Here is a 19,211-nt window from a genome sequence, read left to right as displayed (position 1 = left end):
CGGATCTTACCGGAAAAAGATCCGGCACCTCTTGATTTTGGCCTCTCTGTGTTCCAGGACTTATTTGGGCAGATCCGGCACCTCTCGTGCATATAAAATAAAAATAATATAAAAACGTTGGGGGGAAAGAAGGAGAGGGGTCGTTGATGGCTTTCTCCACTTTATTGTGGCAACAATAAGAAAACAATAAACAAAATAATCGCAGACTGCCGCCACATTCGACTGCGAACTTTTGCTTCTCGCTCGTCTCCTCCTCGCTTCCTACTACTCACAGCTCTCCAGTCCCAGCGTCTCTTAAACAGATCGTGCATAGTGTCTTGTTTTGAGCTTTTTGTTGCCAAAAGTATCGAACACACGATGTGCTGACAACTTTGTTTCTTTATTAACACATAGAGCTGACAGTAAGAACACAGCTTGGGGCTCTCGGCAGGCTGTGCCTCTCTGTCGCACTCCCGCATCACATGACCAAAACAACAGTAACATTGCGTGCAGTTCAGGGTGCCTCGGAAATCATATCAGAATATAATGCACAGTTACAGACATTACAGTATAAAGAAAAATAATAATATGCATAATTTCATTTGCACAACAAACCCCAAGATTTGCATGTTGTTTATAAAAATTTAACGTCATTTGAAAGAGTCGGACAATTGTTGACGCACTGAAAAGCTGGACCAACAAATCACGCCCCTGACATGAAAAAAAAATAACTTGAAATTTGCGGCATCTGGGGCGCAAGCAGCCAGGATCAAACGGTATTTCAACATGTCAAAAAGACAGTTGCATTCACTGTCTTTTTTCAAAAAGAAGGAAGATGGTTCAAAACGAGTCAGAAAAGCACAGTGAAAAGAAAGAAAAAAAAGTCCTGCAGCATGGCAAGTGGGCAGGCATTTGCGTTTTGTTTTCAGCACCATTTTCTGCATATGTTCCGGGACCTGTCCCCGTGTCATCATCCCTGCGCTGTCATATGTACTTTGCGTTCCGGCACCTTAGGATTTAAAAATTAAGCATTGGACATGACACAAGGGTTAGCCTTTTCTTATAAACAATTTATGTACGAAAAGTCTTGTCTACATGCTCAACATCTCTGTTGTCTGCCGGAAACCTCGCCTCTCCAAAAACGTCACTTTTCAGGAAACCAAAAATAAAATGTTTGTTCAGGTGTTAACATTGCATCATCGAGGAGATCAAGCTATTTACTTTGGAAAAACAGCATACTCACGCAGGGACTACTTGTATCAGTTTGTGAAAAAAACAGAAATTCTCCAAATTCAGACATAGAAGGTTTCAGTCTGCCAGCTGTGACATGACACTCGCTCAGTCTCACACATTTAAAATTCTGAAAATAAGAACCAACAAGGGACAGGTGTAGATAACCATGCTTCAGTACTTCTCAAATAGTCAACTTTTCCAAACTCAACCATACATGAGTCACACCCTTCCCTAAATTTGGTAATTTCCCCCATTTTTCAGACGCTCGTTTAAGATATTTCTGAATGAAATATTCTAAAGTGCTCTAAAAGTGATTTTCTTTTCCCACGCAAATTTACAATTGTAAAATCTCTTCCTGATCTTTGCATGCTAAACCTCAAGTGCTAGCAATGATTGTGTCATAAAACGTAAACTGTGTTGTCTTTTTCGTGACGTAACCTGAGTGATTCAACACAATAAAATTGATAAGATTTTGCAAACTCAGTTTAGATACCCGATTATCTAACAGTTAACCTAGCATCTTTCTAGTCTCGCACTACTCAGGCCCTATCCACCTGAATAGCTGTAGATGGTTCACCACTTTAGCGGTGACTACTTATTCTGAGAACAAAAATGCTCCTTTATTGGTCAGGGACCCAAATAGTATTGATCTCTTCTCAGGACTAAAAAGTAATCTATTGCAAATTAGTGTCTAGCTATACTTTATCCTTTACATACTGAAGGTGCTGGTGTCCGGTTCCTCGGAACCAGACTGCGAATGGTTTTGATTGCGCGTATTGAGCGCGATCTCCACCGCCGGCTCGCCGTCCTCTCGTCTGGGGTGTCCCCCGAGTTGCTGTCCAAGATGCTTGGCAGTTTTGAGAACATGTCCCCGAAAGGAGGACCCGATGAAGGTGTAGAGGAGCGGATTTATACAGGCGTGGGTTAGCGCTAGGCTTTCGGTCACCTGCAAGGCGTGATCCAGACCCTTGCTGACTTCGCAGTCGGTCACGAGCATGTAGATGATGTCCAGCGCTCGGCACAGCTTCACCGCGTTGTAGGGAAGTTGTGTCAGCAGGAAGACGGCCACCACCGCTAACAGAACGCGCAGGGTCCGCCATTTTTTACCTCTCTGCACCCCTGGTGCTCGGCTTAGGGCTCGACCGACCAAGCTGTAGCACACTAGCATCACCAGAAAAGGTAGCACAAACCGGAGGGTCACCTCCAGAAGTTCCAGGGTAGCTTTCGCCGGGCGGCCCATGCTTGGCGGGTACACGGCGGTGCAGAACATCCTGTAGTGGGAATGCTTCACCGTGGAGAAAACAAGTTCAGGGAGCCCCAGAAAGATGGCCACCACCCACAAGGCCAAGCAGACCAAGATCCACTGTTTCCACACCCTGGGACCACGGACGGTCCGACCAGTCGACCTGTGAACCACTGCCCGATAGCGGTCCACGCTGATACACGCCAGAAGCAGCATACCGCAGCTGAAGTTGGCACTGTAGAGAAACGATGTCAGCTTGCAGGCGGGCGAGCCCAGCCTCCAACCGTGCACCGCGTCCGCCGCCCAGAAGGGCAGCGTGACTAGCAGCAACAGGTCCGACACGGCCAGGTTCAGGATGCACACGTCGGTCAAGGTGCGCAGGCGGGAGCGGGACGCGTATACCACCACCACCAGAGCGTTCCCCGCCAGGCCCACCACCAGAGCTAGCGAATAGATGACCGGGAGGAACACACCAGCGAAGGAGCGCACCGTCTCTTTGTCGCACACTGAGTGGTCGTAGCTGTAGTCGTAACTGTCGTTGTGGTTAAAATCCTGGTTGTCTTGGTAATAGTAATCCTCCATGTTTTCCTGCATGGGAGAAGAATGAGGAATTGAACGGGAAAACGTTCAGTGGAATCTCTGCTGCATGGTTTCCCTAATGGTTTAATCCACATACCCTGCATCAGTGAGCATCTGCTTTTTTTTTTTTTTTTTTTTAACTCCATTTCTTTCTTCTCTTAACAATCATGACCAGCCTCTGCCCTCAGGACACCGTTACTTTTTTTCTTTTTAATCCAGGTCTCCAGAAATCAGAAAATACTTAGGTTTTTTTGTTTTTGTTTTTTACCCCGTTTTTAAGGTAACTTATTTCTATCTACATAATAAAAGAGAATATTTACTGTTTTTTCACTCCAATAAACAAACAAAAAAACATAAGTTTATTGTGTATTTTTCCCCTTTTTTTTTCTTTGAAAAAATGTTAATTTTTTTTTTTTTTAAAAACAACCATTTTTAAACATTTAAAAAATGATAATAAAAAAATCCTGAAAACCATTTCCAAATGAATGTTCATTGTATTGTTTTTTTTTTTTTTGCAAAAAAAAGATGTAAATGAATAAAGAAAACACAATATCTTAACTTTAAAAAAGAGAGAGTATTTGCAATTAAATGGCTCCAAAAAGAGGATTTGGTTCAACAAAGTCGCCAAACAATTGACTGCCAAATTTTTTTTTGATTCATTTGATAATCGGTCCTGATTAACCGATTAATCATGGCACTTTTTGTTGGCAGACGAAACGGCCCTCTGAAGGAAACCATATCTATGTGACAAAGATAACTCTTAGGAGATTTTAAAAGTCCACTCAACTAATTTGTAGAATCATAGAATCCAACTACAAAACGACTACAGAGATTTGTTGAATTACATGTTCAGGTTTGTTACTCAATGGATGAAACAGATGGAACATTCCAAAACATGTCAAGCATTTTCCGTCCTGTCACCAGCCGCATATTTAAGCCTGGAATAAGTTATTAATTTTGTAAATACAGAGTGACAGCCTGGAAACATTCATGAATGACTTAAACCAACCATTTTAAGATGAATTTGAACAAAATACAAAGAAAAATATTTGAAAGTACCATCCTATTCCTATTAGATTTAAATTTCAAAGAGTAGCATTGCACAATCAAACACAAGCTAATTCAAATGCTTTACGTTACATAAAAATCCTAAAAACTCGAAAAAGATACATGAAAATCACATTAAATCATCAAGAAATTTAAAACAAAAATAATTAAAACTGAAAATAGCCCCCCCCAAATTGAATGAATCCAAAAGTCTTACGTATATGTTGAAGTCTGAAATATATGGGCAGCCATGAATACGCTGTGGTTAATAGTAGCGTTTTTAGCCTTGCTTTAAAGGAGCTAACAGTGTCAGAGATTCTTGTTCCAGAGGTGAGAAGCATAGTTCACCCTGTTTGTGTCTTGTTCTTAGAACACAGAGCAGACTGGTTCCAGACAACCTTACGGGGTCTAGATCAGTGGTTCATAACCTTACTAAAGGTACTGAACCCCACAAGTTTCACATGTGCATTCACTGAACCCTTCCGAATTAAATTATAAAGCAATTTTTTCAGACTCAATTAGGGCTGCAGCTATCGATTATTTTACTAGTCTATTAATCGATGAACTAGTTAGTTCGAATAATCGAGTAACCGGATAAGGAACATAAAAAATTAAAATACCTGACCTGAGCCTCAAACGGTATTTAAAAAAAAATAAAGATAAAATAAAGAGGATATATGTACAACTAAAGAACAATTGGCTAACTTACATAACAAAAGTCCGCTAGATTAAATAGTGGAAAATGCCAACGGTTTTTTACAATGCTCTTAACAAGTAGCTCAAACACATATTCCCACAAAAACAGCTAAATATACCTTTAAACAAATTTATGAATGCATTAAGAAAAATTTAGCTCAAACCAAAACTTAGCTTATGTTGCTCTAAACAGGGAGCAGCTGCATTCAGCCATGTGAAATGAGGCAGACTATCCACCCAAATTAATATAACTAAATGCAAACACTTAAAAAAAAACCCATTACAACGCCACTTTAATTAAGCGAATACTCGAAGCAGCAAAATTTGATTTTAATATTTTTTTTCTTATCGAATACTCGAGTTAATCGATTAATCGTTGCACCACTAGACTCAATACGGATATAGCTAAGCTATAGCAAGCTAATATGAATCAGTGAATTCCCATTCAAATTACTTCAAATTTCAAATAACCTACAAATAATTGTGCCTTTTGCTGTTGATTTTCACTTTTTTTTTTTTTTGTATTCATGTCTAAATTCTCATTTTAGTGTTGGATCCTTGCATCACATACTATTATCATAGTGTAAAATGTGACACAAATGTTGGTGTTTTTTGTGTGTGTGTGTTATAATTCCTCGTACAAAGTGCGGGTCAACCTTCCACTGAGCAAACCATTTTCCTTCCATTAGATAGAGGCTAGCACAGTGGTTCTTAACCTGGGTTCAATCGAACCCTAGGGGTTCGGTGAGTCGGTCTCAGGGGTTCGGTGAAACCTCTGCCACTGAGGTTAAGACACACAGACTCATCATGTCTATACGCGATGGCATGCCCCGCTTGGCCATCACTGGCTGGAGATAATCACGTGACATTGCTTGGCCAATCAGTGCTGCAAGGAATTTAGTGCACTCCGGAGTGATCAAAGGTGTGAATGTCATCGTAGTACGTTGTGTAATGACTTTCTTCATTTCTGACCCATACTATGTCGAGCAAAAAAACTAAGGTGGTCGAACAAATATGTACAATATGGATTATCATGTATCATGAAAAGGGATGGGAGTCAGCTATGAGGCCACTCTGTCTGGTCTTGGATTTGTTCCCATTAACAAACCGATCCTCACAGCATCTGAAGTGGCGTACCTGATCGCAAAGCAGCGCAAGCGACACACCATTGGGGAAACACTTGTAAAACCAGCTGCGTTAAAGATGGCGAATCTGATACTGAATTTGAGAGAAGAAAAAAAAAAAACTACATTTTTTAAAATATACACTAAAGTATGGTTCGGTGAATGCGCATATGAAACTTGTGGGGTTTGGTAGCTTCAACAAGGTTAAGAACCACTGGGCTAGCAGTTGAAAAAAATGGAATGAAGCCTGTGAATTGAGGGCAAACCAGTCCAAAACTTAAAAATGACTAAGTCGGCGAGTTCCGACTTATCCGAAGAAAAGAACGACAGATCTGGTCTATCCTCTTCCTTGAGTTAATGAAATAATGCATTAGCTTGCGCTAAATTTACTTTTCGATTCTTTACGCACGTTTCAGTCGCTTGCTCAATCCAACTGGCCGTCACTCGCTACCTCACCTCCCTCTCCTTAGGTGGCGCCTCGCTTGGCAATTTTTAAAAAATGTTCATATTTTGTCCGTACTTCTTGATCTCACAATGGCTCCTGGGATTTGTAGACTTTCATGGTGCTTTCGGTTTTGAAAAAGGACAAGAAATGCTGGAAATATGAACATGAACACATGGTCCATGCAGCTTTTTAATGCTTATTTATGAGGGCAGTAAAACTATAAAACTCAAATGACATTATTTCCCGTTTTACCCGTTCACCCTTTAATTTAGTCCAAGGCCATTAATTATTACACTTAGAAACATTTTTGTTTGCCTTATTTCGAACAAAATAACAAAAGCAGCTGTCATGGAGATGCACATCTTTTCCAGAAGTCGCCAATAATCACAATCCATAAAGTAATTAAAAAAAAAACTGTGAGGTCTTTAGTGCATTTGATGGTTGTTATCATAATGACTGTTTGGTCATAAAATAACGCTCAAGCAAAACTTGTTAAACTCTGGCACACAACAACAATAACAAGCTGGTTTAAAAGAAAATAACTCAAAGAAAAACATACATTATACACAAACGTTTTAAACTTGACACAAATTCTAACTACAGTGACAAATAATTGATAAATTCTCACCTTGTTTTGTTTTTTTAAAGTCTGTTGCCCGCCAACCTTCACGCACGCTTGTGGTGTGTCTGTGTAGTCAAGTTGTTGGAGGAAAAAATGCACACTCTGCAGCCCCTCCCTCCAATAGAGGAGCACGCCCCGTCATTATGCACGAGCTATGTTTCCAAATGCCAGCTCGTGCACTAAACTCTGGTTCGGCTTGCTGAGAAGGCTTTTTGTTTACGAGCCAACAATTAACCCACTTACACCTTATTTTCTAAAGTCTTTGTGTTGTGTGGAGAAAGTTGGATGGTACTTCTTGATTTGTTGACAGCAATAGACGTCCAATTCCGTATGAAGTGGGAGGGTGGCAGCGAATGATTCGCTGCCACACTCCCACTTCAAACAGATTTGACGTCTACTTGAGTCAAACTCATTAAAATTCAAACCAGAAAAGTGAAAGAACTTTAGCATATATATTTTACACATTTTTGCTTCATTTTAAGTGACTTTTTTCATAATATTGTCTTGTAAAAAAAGTCTTATATAGTGACTTTTTCCTTGTTATTTTATTACTTATGACTTAGAGATGCAACTTTGTCATAACTGTCAAACTAGGAAGTTCACAAATTAATCTACTTAAATTCTCATTTCTTAAAATGTCTAGATTTTATATTTTACTAGAAAAATAGTCTATATGCTTCAATAGTTTGATTTATAGGAGGGGCATTTTATAATAATTAAAGTATTTAAAGAAAAAGTATTTTCTTATATTAGTATATTGTTGTTTTTAAAATGTTGTTTTTTTCATTATATGCAGTGCTTTTTTTCTTGCATGTTATTAGTCTTATTACCGTAATTTTCGGACTGTAAGCCACAACTTTTTTTCCTTCATTTTGAATCCTGCTGCTTATAGTCCAGTGCGGTTTATCTGTTGATTTATTTGGGTTTATAGGTAACACTTTATTTGACAGCGGCGTCATAAGACCGTCATAATTATGACATGACACTATCATGGGCATGACTGAATGCTTATGACAGATGTCATTAAGTGTCATCTGGAAAATTATGTCACTAACTCCATTTGTGTCCAGCTCGGATCTTTTACATTCATTCAGAAAATGAAATAATTTGCTGGATAACACTAAATGACATTTGTTACAAGCATTCACTAATGCTCATGACATTGTCATGTCATAGTTATGATTGTCTAATGACCAAGCCTGTCGACGTGGGGGCCACCCGGTATGTTTTCCCGGGCCTCAGGACCACTTTACATTCACATATTTCTTGTTTATTTCAATTATTGTCTGATTAAATATTACGTTCTACTCGATATACACTTAAAAACTTGAACATATTAAATATTTCAAATATATATATTTTTTCCTTTTTCTGCACAACGTCCGACCCCCTCTGTCTTAGCAGAGAATTGTTTGTCCCTGCTCTGGCACCCTCAAGCGTACACTACGCACGTGCGCTGAAGCGGGAAATTAAAATCTGTCATTGTTATAAACTCTAAACATGGCGAGTCGTCATAAATCGGATGCGCGGAAAAGAAAAAGGAAAAAGAGATGGCGATCGTAGAGGTGAACAAGGAAAAAAGGGGGACAAGAAGCCAGAGAATTAGGGCTACAGTTGGCTGTGGATGGTAATGTCGGTAAGTGAACAACAGCCGCTAACAGTGAACATTTACATTTGCGATCACCGTGACCGAAGCCCGATAATGGTATCTTGTCCCCGGGCCCCTGCAAGTCTGTTGACAGCCCTGCTAATGACAGTCTTATGGCACCACTGTCAAATAAAGTGTTAACATATACCACAACTAGCAATTAATGAAATATCTGGGATAGTAACTGAAGAAATAATTAGCACAGAACATGAATTTTGATTGTTATTTACATCTGTAGCGCTGCGATGCATGCTAGGAGGCATGTTGGACAACAAGAGTTGACAGCAGGTGGCAGCAGAGGTTGACTGTCTCCCCCAAGGGAGCAGTGATGGCCAAATGAAGCTTCTTGAAGCTTTGCAGCCAGTTGATTCAAAGCTTCATGGTGGTTCATTTGGTCTTATGACAGTCTTATGATGCCGCTGTCAAATAAAGTGGGACGGCTAAATATCTTTTGGTGTTAATATCCCATAACACATAGAGGACAGCTACAGCTTATAGTCCAGTGCAACTTATCTATGAATAAATGTCGTTTTCGTGTCAAATTTGGTGGGTGGCATCTTATATTTAGGTGTGCCTTATAGTGCGAAAATTACGGTATTCCAATTTTATAAAAATACCACCCTTGTAATAGGAACACTTCATTCTTCTAAAAGTATATTTAAAAAAAAAAAAATCATTAAATCACTCAAATGTTGACATCAAATTTGAGCTTTTTGGTCTTCATAGCTTTTAACCTCATATTTTGCAACATTTTCTTCATATTTTTCACTTCATTCTTTGCTGTTATGGTGAATTTTGTGTAAAAGGTTATCATTTAGTGATATATCAAAATGTCAGCTGTTACAGTGTTGGGAAAGAAACAACCAAATTATCTGTGTCCCTGAACCTTTGCACAGTACTTGCCTTTTTTGGTATGTCTATAAATGTGTCTATTTATGTCTATAAATGATAGATGCAAGAAGTTTCAAAGATTTGAGTCACAGCAGCACAGTAACCTGCTGTTCCAACGTCTCCCAGTTTACACAGTGAAACATTCTTGGCCGGTGACTGGGTAAAGAAAGGCTAAATTTACCTGCAGAAAATCAACCAAATAAAGACAACAGACAAGCAGAGGGTATACATTAAAAAAGTAGGGAATGTTGTTATTACATTCCAGTGCAAATGGAACATGTTTGAGCCTGACATCTTCTATCTTGTGTGAGGGGAACCCGGCATACTTTAAACCTTGCAGGCTGTCCTCAATGCAGTTTCTTATGCTTAAGTTTTAATAAGGCACTTATTCAACTCATTGCCTGCCATTGACAGTGCTGGATTGGACATCTAGCGCCGTCAATGACACCAAAAGATGAGCATTATCAGTCAGTCCTCTCAGTTTGAATTTATTGGATGTCTATTATTGTTAATGGCAAGCAATGAGTTAAATACAATGAAATTATGAAAAAATGCAGTAAGTTTTTTTAAAAATTTTTTTTTTATTGCTTCTTCCTCTACGCACGTGACATCAGCGCGTTGTCCCGCATTAAAAGTAGTCCGGGCAAAACGTGATGCTTAGATAGAGTTGGCAAAATTAAACGATTCCTCGAGGTGAATAAATTTACTCGGATCAGTTTTTAAACTCGAGTTACTCGAGTTGGTCTAGTATTCATTTCAGCTCTAGTCTAAATAGTGATTTGTTTTGACAAACATGTATTTTTGATAATGAATAAATATATAGTTAATGATTAATTATTGTTATTGAAATGCAAATACAATAGTTTTAAACTTTTCTAAGATGAACTACATCTCCCTTGATTCTTATCCCCATCCCCCATTTTTTCCTGGTTATAAATATTAGACTTGTATTATGAAAACCCTCTTATATTGAATGTGAAGTGGTAATCTTGGCAGTTTTTTTTTTTTTTTTTTTTTTTTTTTTTTTTTTTTTGTCTTTTTTGATTGAACATGGTGAGTTGTATGGTATGATTGAGCTGGAGAATGCCTTTCCAATCTGGAAACCCTTATGCCAGCTCTTTACGGGTTTTTAAACATTTTTATTTACATACACTACTGGCCAAAAGTATTGGCACCCCTGTAATTCTGTCAGATAATGCTAAATTTCTCCCAGAAAATGATTGCATATACAAATGCTTTGGTAGTAATATCTTCATTTATTTTGCTTGCAATGAAAAATCACAAAAGATAATACAAAAAAATAAAATAAAATAAATCATTATCATTATACACAAAACTCCAAAAATGGGCCGGACAAAAGTATAGGCACCCGCAGCCTAATACTTGGTGGCACATTCTTTAGACGAAATAACTGCGAACAACCGCTTCCGATATCCATCAATGAGTTTCTTACAATGCTCTGCTGGAATTTTAGACCATACTTCTTTGGCCAACTGCTCCTGCTCTGTGAGATTTGAAGGGTGTCTTCTCCAAACTGCCATTTTCAGATCTCTCCACAGGTGTTCTATTGGATTCAGGTCTGGACTCATTGCTGGACACTTTAGAAGTCTCCAGTGCTTTCTCTCAAACCATTTTCCAGTGCTTTTTGAAGTGTGTTTTGAGTCATTGTCCTGCTGGAACACCCATGACCTCTGAGGGAGACCCAGCTTTCTCACACTGGGCCCTACATTATGCTGCAAAATTTGTTGGTAGTTTTCAGACTTCATAATGCCATGCACACGGTCGAGCATTCCAGTGCCAGAGGCAGCAAAACAATCCCAAAACATCCGGGAACCTCCGCCATGTTTGACTTTGGGGACTGTGTTCTTTTCTTTGAAGGCCTCGGTTTTTTTTTCCCTGTAAACTCTATGTTGATGCCTTTTCCCAAAAAGCTCTACTTTTGTCTCGTTTGACCTGAGAACATTCTTCCAAAACGTTTTTGGCTTTCTCAGGTAGGTTTTGGCAAACTCCAGCCTGTTTTTTTTTATGTCTCTGGGTCAGAAGTGGGGTCTTCCAGGGTATCCTACCTTAGAGTCCCTTTTTATTCAGATGCCGATGGATAGTACGGGTTGACACGCGGACTGCAGGACAGCTTGGACTTGTTTGGATGTTAGTCGCAGTTCTTAATCCATCATCCGCACAGTCTTTCATTGAAATCCTCATCAATTTTTATTTTCCGTCCACATCTAGGTAGGTTAGCCATGACACTGCGCACGGTAGACACAGGAACATTCAGGTCTTGGACTTGTAGCCTTGAGATTGCCCATGCTTCCTCTCAATTTTGCTTCCCAATTCCTCTGACAGTTCTTTGGTCTTCTTTTCTCCATGCTAAACATGGTACACAGAAGGACACAGAACAGAGGTTGAGTCAACTTTAATCCATTTTAACTGGCTGCAAGAGTGGTTTAGTTATTGCCACCACCCGTTATGTGCCACTGGTCAGTAACGGGTGCGGTAAATTACACAAATTAGAGAAGCATCACATGATTTTTCAAAGGGTGCCAATACTTTTGTCCGGCCCAATTTTGGAGTTTTGTGTAAAATGATAATGATTTAATTTTTCTTCCATTCTCTTTTGTTATTTTTTCATTGCAAGCAACATTAATGAAGAAAATACTACCAAAGCATTTGTAATTGCATACATTTTCTGGGAAAAAAATGAGCATTATCCGACAGAATTGCAGGGGTGCCAATACTTTTCGCCAGCAGTCTTCTGGTCCCCATTAACAGCGAAAAACGAGGGATCACCGTAGTTTTAAACTTTTCTAAGACGAACTACATCTCCATGATTCTTATCGCTACCCCCCATTTTTTTCTTGATTATAATAGAAAAATATTAGACTTTTATAATGGAAACATATTATATTGACTGTTAGTTGGTAATTTGGGCAGGTTTTTTTGTGAGTTGTATGGTATGATTGGGCTGGAGGGTGCCTTTCCAATCTGGAAACCCTTATGCCAGGTCTTAACGGATTTTTAAAAGTTTTTATTTACATACACTACTGGTGTATGTATGTATGTATGTATGTATGTACTGATGTATGGTCTTCACTGGTTTTTAATTTTTTTTTAATTCATTTATTTTTTTAATCAATTATCCAAAATAGTAACTTCAAGGGTTACAAAATGCACAAAATTTAGGGTTGGAAGGAAAAATCTCTGAAAAATGTCTTCTTAAATGACATTTTTTTTGTCATGACTCAGTAAATTTAGGGATCGAAGTAGAAAATGAAAAATATACATAACTCAGATTGATTGATTGATATAACCAACATAATGTAAAAATCCCATTACAGTTTGAGTGTCTGTGTTTGTCACTAGTAGACGTTCTATCCATTTGAAGTGGGAGGGTGGCAGCGAATAACATCCACTTCAAATGGATTGGACGTCTATCAAGATAAACAGGTTGTAGCATTTTCCAAATGTAAGCACAGAAGTTCAATAGCGCCACATATTAGCGTAGCGGTCTGGTGTCCAGATGTCCCCTTGTCCTCGGTGGTCTGTTCTATGGAAATTAAAACAGGAAAGTTCTCTTTCTAGCATCTGTGACTTTGCAGATGTCTCTAGAAGCCGCGTGAGACAAAGTAGCCGCAAATTGACATAAAAAACAGACTTCCAAGAGGGGCTAAGGGAAAAACGTCTGCTTCATGTTGCCCTTATCTGCCCCCTGTCCTTCATGTAATGGTCTTGTTTTCCCAGCTTAGCGACTAAATGTGAACATTTCAGGAAGTACGTATAAATCAGCGAGTGGTCAGTCGTCAATACGTCAACGCCCGGATGGATTTTTCCAGCTGGGGCGACATTTCCGAGCCCGCGCACGTAAAAGCGGGGTCACGCGGCGGTCAGATGGTTGTTGCAATACTCAAAAGATGATAAAAATGTTTGTTTTTCTGTGTTGTGGTCATAGGTGCAGGGAATCCTCGATGCAAAGTGGCCATTGTGATGTGTAGGAGCGCCCCCAAGGGTGACGGAAGCAGGTCAGTGGACTGCGTGCTATACAAAACAAATGACTGGACATTTGTAATTTTCTTGTAAGTTGATTATTCTTTTGTTCCTATTCTTCCATAAAATGTGGCTAAATGTATACAAGGTTTCATATGGGTCCTTGAAATCCTTGAAGATGCTTAGATTTTACTGACGTCAGTGTTTCCCCTAGGATTTTTTTAAGCTGTGGTGGTGGTGGTGGGCTGCATCAGTCGGACAGTCCTAACATTTGGTGCCGCGGCGAAATTGCTTCATATCATGACAAATGAGAATTTTTTTTTCACATTTATTTTTTTTCCAAGAAGAACCATAACAAATATCTATTTGAATTTTTTTAGCCAGGCTAATGTCATAACTCTCAGCTACGATACATGTACGTAAAATGCGTAGTTGATTACAGCTACTTACATCTCATAGTCCTTTTTTTTCTTTTCGTTATTTGGCCCTAATACGTACTACAGTACTACATTACAGCAATAACTGTCTGTTAACGGATGGACTTAAATCTTTTCTTAATACATACAGTTGTGGTCAAAAGTTTACATACACTTGTGAAGAACATAATGTCATGGCTCTCTTGATTTTCCAGTTATTTCTACAACTCAGATTTTTCTCCGATAGAGTGATTGGAACAGATACTTCTTTGTCACAAAAAACATTCATGAAGTTTGGTTCTTTTGTGACTTTATTATGGGTAAACAGAAAAAGTGATCAAATCTGCTGAGTCAAAAATATACATACATGGATCTGAAAAAGCGAATCATTGACTTGAACAAGTCAGGAAAGTCACTTGGAGCCATTTCAAAGCAGCTGCAGGTCCCAAGAGCAACAGTGCAAACAATTGTTTGTAAGTGTAAAGTGCATGGCACTGTTTTGTCACTGCCACGATCAGGAAGAAAACGCAAACTATCACCTGCTGCTGAGAGAAAATTGGTCAGCAGGGTGAAGATTCAACCGAGAATCACCAAAAAGCAGATCTGCCAAGAATTAGAAGCTGCTGGAACACAGGTGTCAGTGTCCACAGTCAAGCATGTTTTGCATCTCCATGGACTGAGAGGCTGCCGTGCAAGAAGGAAGCCCTTGCTCCAAAAGCGGCACCTTAAGGCTCGACTGAAGTTTGCTGCTGATCACATTGACAAAGATAAGACCTTCTGGAGGAAAGTTCTGTGGTCAGACGAAACAAAAATCGAGCTGTTTGGCCACAATGCCCAGCAATATGTTTGGAGGAGAAAAGGTGAGGCCTTTAACCGCAAGTACACCATGCCTACCGTCAAGCACGGTGGTGGTAGTATTATGCTGTGGGGCTGTTTTGCTGCCAATGGAACTGGTGCTTTACAGAGAGTAAATGGGATAATGAAGAAGGAGGATTACCGTCAAATTCTTCAAGATAACCTAACGTCATCAGCCCGAAGATTGGGTATTGGGCGCAGTTGGGTGTTCCAACAGGACAATGACCCCAAACACACATCAAAAGTGGTAATGGAATGGCTAAATCAGGCTAGAATTAAGGTTTTCGAATGGCCTTCCCAAAGTCCTGACTTAAACCCCATTGAGAACTAGTGGACAATGCTGAAGAAACAAGTCCATGTCAGAAAGCCATCAAATTTAACTGAACTGCACCAATTCTGTCAAGAGAAGTGGTCAAAGATTCAACCAGAAGCTTGCCAGAAGCTTGTGGATGGCTACCAAAAGCGCCTAATTGAAGTGAAAATGGCCAAGGGACATGTTACCAAATATTAGCGCTGCTGTATGTATATTTTTGACCCAGCAGATTTGATCACTTTTTTCTGTTCACCCATAATAAAGTCATAAACGAACCAAACTTCATGAATGTTTTTTTTTGTGACAAAGAAGTATCTGTTCCAATCACTTTATCAGAGAAAAATCAGAGTTGTAGAAATAACTGGAAACTCAAGAGAGCCATGACATTATGTTCTTCACAAGTGTATGTAAACTTTTGACCACAACTGTACTTCAAAATACTCATCTGACATAATAAATAATATCAGCAACGAAAAAATGCTATGGTAGTAAGCGAAGATTCAGGTCAAACACACGCCAGTAAGAACTTAAACGTTATGCCAATGTCAATGTTAAGGTCGTTTTCACAGGCTTAAACCAGAATAACATTCTTTAACTTGAAATACCTTTCCGTGGACTTTCCAACGTAGTCAGGCACAAGCTTGCAACAGGAGAACCGATGTGATTTTCTAAATAAAACGTGTAAAGGAACATTTTTTATTTGATGTGCTATTTCAGACGATTTCTGGCAAATAGTACGTAAATAATGATATATATATATATATATATATTTAGACGTACTGCCCAAAACAGTGCGTTTCCTTGTGCACTGCCCGACAGTCAGCTAACACTGAATGTACTTCAATAAACCACAAAGCTTGGTCTTTTTTTGCCTTTATGTGAAGTCACTCGTTTTTATATTGTGAAACTATAACACAGAAACATACACATATTCAGTACTCAATACACTACAAACTGTACAAAACACTTACATACACAACTATATAGATATCACAACTTGCTTGAGCTACTACTCGCCTTAAGATAGGCTGGGTTCTACGTATAATACAACAACAAGACTTAAGACATTTTGTACATAAGTCTTGTCTCCACAGAGGTATGCATATACTTCACATCAATAGGTTACTGTAAACGTACAATAGTTAGACATATATATTTCCGAGGCGGTAACGTAACAGAAAGCACTCATGAATGGCAATGCGACCGACAGACACTGCACTGTGCAAGTAAATGACTTGTGAGCCAAACGGTGTCATAAAATAGATGGAGTGAATTATTTTGACCGACAGATGGCAGCAATGCAATGCAAAAGGTTCTTTTTTCCCCACACTGGCACTCACACACAAAAAAAACCACACAAAAATCTAATTTACAAGGCGTGGCGGCTTTTATTTTGATGCAGCGGTACGCCACAATCTTTTATGTGTAGGGGAAACCCTGGTCGTGTTTTCAAGATGTGAAAAGTTTGCGTAAAGTCCTTAAAAAATGGCCGTATTAGGCACACAACAGTGGCGGATTCTGGTCTTAAAATGAAGGGAAGCTCAAAGTGCGTCCACCTGTGAGTGTTTTGTGACAGTGGAGGGGCTCAGCAGAACCTGCTGCTCGGTAAGGAAAGAAACTAGAGTGCCAGAAGTGAAGTCTCCGAACACAAGTAGCTACCGTAATTTTCGGAATATAAGCCGCTACTTTTTTCCTCCCTTTTGATACCTGTGGGTTATAGTCCAGTACTGCTTATTTGCTGATTTATTTGGGTTAATAGGTAACAATTTGACAGTGGCGTCATAAGACTGTCATAAGACCGTGACAATTATGACATGACACTATCATGGGCGTTACTGAATTATGTCATTAAGTGTCATCCGGCAAATTATGTCACCAACCCCTTTATGTCCAGCTAGGATCTTTTACATCCATTCAAAAGTGAGATCATTTGCCGGATAACACTAAATTACATCTGTTATAAGCATTCATTAATACTCATGACCATCTCATGTCATAATTATGATGGTCTAATTACAGTCTTATGGCGCCACTGTCAAAGTGTTATCTATTAACCCAAATAAATCAACAAATAAGCCGCACTAGACTATACTAGCAATTGATGAAACAACTGGAACAGTAACTGAAGAAATATTTAGTACAGAACATGAGTTTTTATTGTTATTTACATCTGTAGTGCTGCAATGTATGCTAGGAGGCATGTTGGATGACAACAATGTTGACAGCAGGTGGTAGCAGAGGTTGACAGTCTCCCCCAAGGGAGCAGTGATGGCCAAATGAAGCTTCATGAAGCAATGAAGTTTTGCAGCCAATTGGTTCCAAGCTTCATGGTGGTTCATTTGGTCTTATGACAGTCGTATGGTTCCGCTGTCAAAGTGTTACCGGTTAATATCTTTTGGTGTAAATATCCCATAATACCGTGAGGACTGCTGCGGCTTATTGTCCAGTGCAGCTTATCGATGAACAAATGCCGTTTTCGTGCCAAAGTTGGTGGGGGCGGCTTATAGTCAGGTGCGCCTTATAGTGTGAATATTTAGGGTACAAAAGAAAAAAAAAACACTAGAAATGGTAGCTTGATTTTTTTGGGGTCATCTTTAAGAAGGCATGTCTCACTCGGACGATTAGGAAAATCTGAGAACAACGGAATGAAAATTGAAAAATGCCTCCCCTGGATGTTAATATGACATTATCACTGATTCGCTCATTTCGCTGTCAATCAAAAAGGGATTCAGCCTCAGACAGATCATTTGGTCATCATGCAGAGAAGTCTTGTCTGTGCCAGCCGAACCCCGCCCACTGCCCATAGACCCTCAGAAACGCACAATGTCAGATGGGCGGGAAAAACAGCCTTTAGCCGATGACTCATCTCGTTTCACTGTAGTGTCACAATGCAGTCACTCATTATTCTAGGGCCCCTTCACACTTTCACAGCCCACTCAGGACGATCGTCCGGTGTGTTTGAGCTTTATTAAGCCATACTTTTTTACTTGAGTAGATTTGTGAAGAAGAAACAATACTCTGCTACTTTGGGCTTCACAAGTTGTTACATTTTTCCTATTCTACATATTAGATTTTACTTTTTTTTCTGCACGAGAGACGCCAACACGTGGCTCAACCAGTTTCACCAATGAGATGTCGCAACAATAATCACATGACTCCATGATACCAATCAGACTCAAACTTTCCGTTCTCAGATCCCGCCGCATTTTTAATCATGTAGCGCCTTTAAAGCCCCATAAAAAATTAAGTATTTGACATGGAGCGCCGCCGTCGACATGACTCGAAAGCGCAGACTTTAAACCATCTCCCAGTTTTTAATTTGCACCGACTGACCACGGAAAACCGAAGATATGATCATTTTAGTTTCATAGTAGGAAATATGTCTCCACTAGAGGGCACTCATGCTCTTTGGACGAATAATGCTTAATTTCTGTAGATTATTTTTGCTCTCATTTTTCCTTTGGCTTAATGTGTTTATGTAATATGTTATAGTCAGGGGTGCACATATTTTTTTTGCCCAGGTTCTCAGAGGAGGACCTGGAGATGTGACTTTGTCCTCATTGAGCTTGAGAGCCGACCCGCCTGATGAGATAGAATTATGGCAAGCTTTACTTAGAGCCAATTGCATTTAATTAATTATATAAACAACTAACGCTTGATTAACATCAACTGGCACAACAAAATTGCCATTACTTTGAAGTGAAATGTAAAGAAATAAACATAAAAGCACTAATTCAAAATAAAGGGCATTCATATGCGGCTCCCACATTAACTCGAAGCCTTTGTAAAAGTGGGATGTCCTCCTCATAAGAGCTCATTGAACGTGCATGTTTAGCTTTGTGAAATGCGAGCAAAAACACGTTGTCAGTGCATGGCGCTGTTCTTTAATAACTTTTTTTCCGCCACTTAGGGCGAGTGGGGTCCTGTCTGACATCGATAGTTTGCTTAATTGCCACATGCTGTTTTTTTCGTGCTTTTAAAAGTTTGGATGGCTAAAATTCTTTGACACTACATAATAGAGGTGTGCAAAATTTCCGATTCTTAGATTATTCGCGATTCGGCCGTGGAAGATTCGAGAACGATTCACAAACATCCAAATTCCGATTATTGAAATATGCCAAGGAAAGCGGAAGTACAAC

General features: G+C 39.4%; 2 protein-coding genes across 2 annotated transcripts in view; one reads left to right on the top strand and one right to left on the bottom strand.

The window, feature by feature from the left end:
• Positions 1 to 19,211, top strand: part of nphp3 (nephronophthisis 3) — a 67,842-nt gene that overhangs the window by 40,719 nt on the left and 7,912 nt on the right. The window contains exon 39 of the mRNA XM_057824366.1: positions 13,454 to 13,523. Coding sequence (XP_057680349.1) covers positions 13,454 to 13,523 — 70 coding nt within the window. The remainder of the gene's footprint in view (positions 1 to 13,453; positions 13,524 to 19,211) is intronic.
• ackr4b (atypical chemokine receptor 4b) lies at positions 359 to 7,071 on the bottom strand. The gene is made up of 2 exons (XM_057824365.1): positions 6,975 to 7,071; positions 359 to 3,043 (listed from the first exon to the last, which is right to left on the bottom strand). The coding sequence occupies exon 2, from the start codon at positions 3,035 to 3,037 to the stop codon at positions 1,922 to 1,924; it is 1,116 nt and encodes a 371-aa protein (XP_057680348.1). The 5' UTR covers positions 3,038 to 3,043; positions 6,975 to 7,071; the 3' UTR covers positions 359 to 1,921.

The sequence above is a fragment of the Corythoichthys intestinalis genome, chromosome 20, assembly GCF_030265065.1.
Source record: "Corythoichthys intestinalis isolate RoL2023-P3 chromosome 20, ASM3026506v1, whole genome shotgun sequence".
NCBI lineage: Eukaryota > Metazoa > Chordata > Actinopteri > Syngnathiformes > Syngnathidae > Corythoichthys > Corythoichthys intestinalis.
This window is presented reverse-complemented; position numbering and strand designations above follow the sequence as displayed.